The 2,271-nt window shown below is 38.6% G+C and overlaps 1 protein-coding gene across 1 annotated transcript; it reads left to right on the top strand.

Moving 5' to 3' along the window:
* Positions 1–674: 674 nt before the first annotated feature.
* LOC111909035 (protein ALP1-like) lies at positions 675–1,151 on the top strand. Its single transcript, XM_023904828.1, has one exon. The coding sequence runs from the start codon at positions 675–677 to the stop codon at positions 1,149–1,151; it is 477 nt and encodes a 158-aa protein (XP_023760596.1).
* The last annotated feature ends 1,120 nt before the right edge of the window (positions 1,152–2,271 follow it).

The following is a 2,271-nucleotide window of genomic DNA, read 5'->3' on the forward strand; positions in this document are numbered from 1 at the left end:
CAGTCTCTCAAAAATGTCATATTCTTCATCTTCTGAAGAATTTCAGACTATTTTTGATACCGCTGTTGCGTGTGTTCAAGTGGCGGAACAAACATACAACGTTGTGTGTAACAACGCAGCTGCAAGTTCTCAACGGAGAACACGAAGATATATTTCACGAAATCATGAAGAAGACAACCAACGTTTGGTGTAAGAATATTTTGCAGATAATGCCACTTACCAAGGATATTATTTTCGTAGGCGTTTCAGAATGCTCAAAGGTTTATTCGAACGTATAGTTGAAGATGTAACAAGGGAGTGCAGTTTTTTCCAACAACGCTACGATGCTAGAGGTACACCCGGTTTCACTCCCTTACAAAAATGTACGGCCGCACTTCGTCAGTTAGCATATGGCATTCCGCCTGATGCGTTAGACGGAAGTTTTAGGATGTCTGCTAGGATCGCACGAGATAGTCTCCATTTTTTCTGCAAAACTGTGATTCGGTTTTATGGTCCAAAATATTTACGTAAACCTACACGTAATGACATCCTGCAATTGCAAGCTCATCATGCTAGTGTGCATGGGTTTTCTGAAATGCTAGGAAGCTTAGATTGTCTCCATAGTCCATTGGGCATGGGAAAATTGCCCTACAACATATCATGGGCAATTTACCCGAGGTGATCATGGTCACCCAATGGTCATACTTGGAGCAGTTGCATCACAAGATATGTGGATTTGGCATGCTTTTTTTGGTTCTCCTGGTTCGATTAACGACATCAACGTTCTTAATCGTTCACCAATATTTAACAATATATACGATGGATCCGCACCAGATTCTTCTTTTAAAGTGCGTGGAACGCCATATAAGTATGATTATTATCTGGTTGATGGAATCTATCTTGAGTATGCTGTGTTTGTTAAATCGTTTACAGCTCCACATGGTTCTAGACGAAAGAAATTCAAGAGAGCTCAAGAAAGAGCTAGGATGGATGTTGAGCGTGCTTTTGGAGCTCTGAAGAAACGGTGGTTCTTATTGAAAAAACCAGCAACTTATTTAGGCGAGGAAAAACTTCAAGAAATCATGTATACATGTCTTATATTGCATAACATGATTATCGAAGACGAAGGAAGAGTGATATATGCGTTTGACGAGGAAGAAACCATACCATAGACACAATCAATAGAAATTGGTGGCGGAGAGTATATATAAAGAAGAGAGCAGAGATACGTTGTACTGAAATATTTCACAATCTCCGCAATGACTTGGTGGAACACATTTACGGGGTTCAAAACATTAACCTTAATTTGGATCCACCGGATGACCCGAAGACGAGTTCTCGGAGAACGACTTTATGTAGTTTGCTTTAGTTATTTTATTTGTGTTTTTTAAGTTTATAGGATTATTTAAACGTCATGTGTGTGGTTTTTGTGTTTTATTTTTTATTTTTATTTTTTTTGGTAATGCAATATAATGTTTTTTTTTTTAATTTTCAAGTAATGAAAATTTATGTTTTTTTTATTAAAATAGAAGTTTTATTAAATTAAAATAGTTAAAAAAAAGTTTTATTAAATTAAAATAGTTTTAAAAAAACACAAAAAAAAAGGAATGTGTGACACCACTTCCTTGGTGTGGCAACAAACCACACTTGAATGGTAAAAAATGACATGACGCTTATATGGCAGGAGAGAGAATACGGTTTGGGTGACACCACAACCTCATGCCTAATAATAACAACACCCCGTTTTGCACAATCCAGTTTACACGCCGCTTCTTTTATTTTGTGCCACTACTTTTGCTCAATGTCGGGTGCCTCGTCAGCTCTTACGAGTTACGTCCATGTGATTGTCGAATAGCACACTCACCAGTCACCAGTCACCAGTCACGACGCACGACGCACGACTTGTAGTCAGTACTCTTTTCCACGAAATCTTGTCTCCTAGTCCTAACCGCTAGAGCCCAGCCCAGGCCCACGTTGGAATTTTTTGCAATAATGGCTCCAAGTCTTCGAGTGTCTTCAATGGCTAGTACCGGCTACACATACGACAGTGAATCCTTCATAGCTTCATTCAGTACATAAACATTAGTGTTAGTCGCTTAACCCTAATCCTTCATTTCTGCATTGAGATCTACAATGCATCTCTTGTCGTTGCTGTTATCGTCTTACAGGTAGGTATCCCCGACCCCGCTTTTATTCTACTGTTCGAAGTTCATGTTGCAGTTCTAATTCTGGATATGGCTACTCATATCCCTGAAATCATTGCTCGCATTAGTAACTAATTTTTAGATTACA

This window comes from Lactuca sativa, chromosome 5 (assembly GCF_002870075.4).
Source record: "Lactuca sativa cultivar Salinas chromosome 5, Lsat_Salinas_v11, whole genome shotgun sequence".
In the NCBI taxonomy this organism is placed as follows: domain Eukaryota; kingdom Viridiplantae; phylum Streptophyta; class Magnoliopsida; order Asterales; family Asteraceae; genus Lactuca; species Lactuca sativa.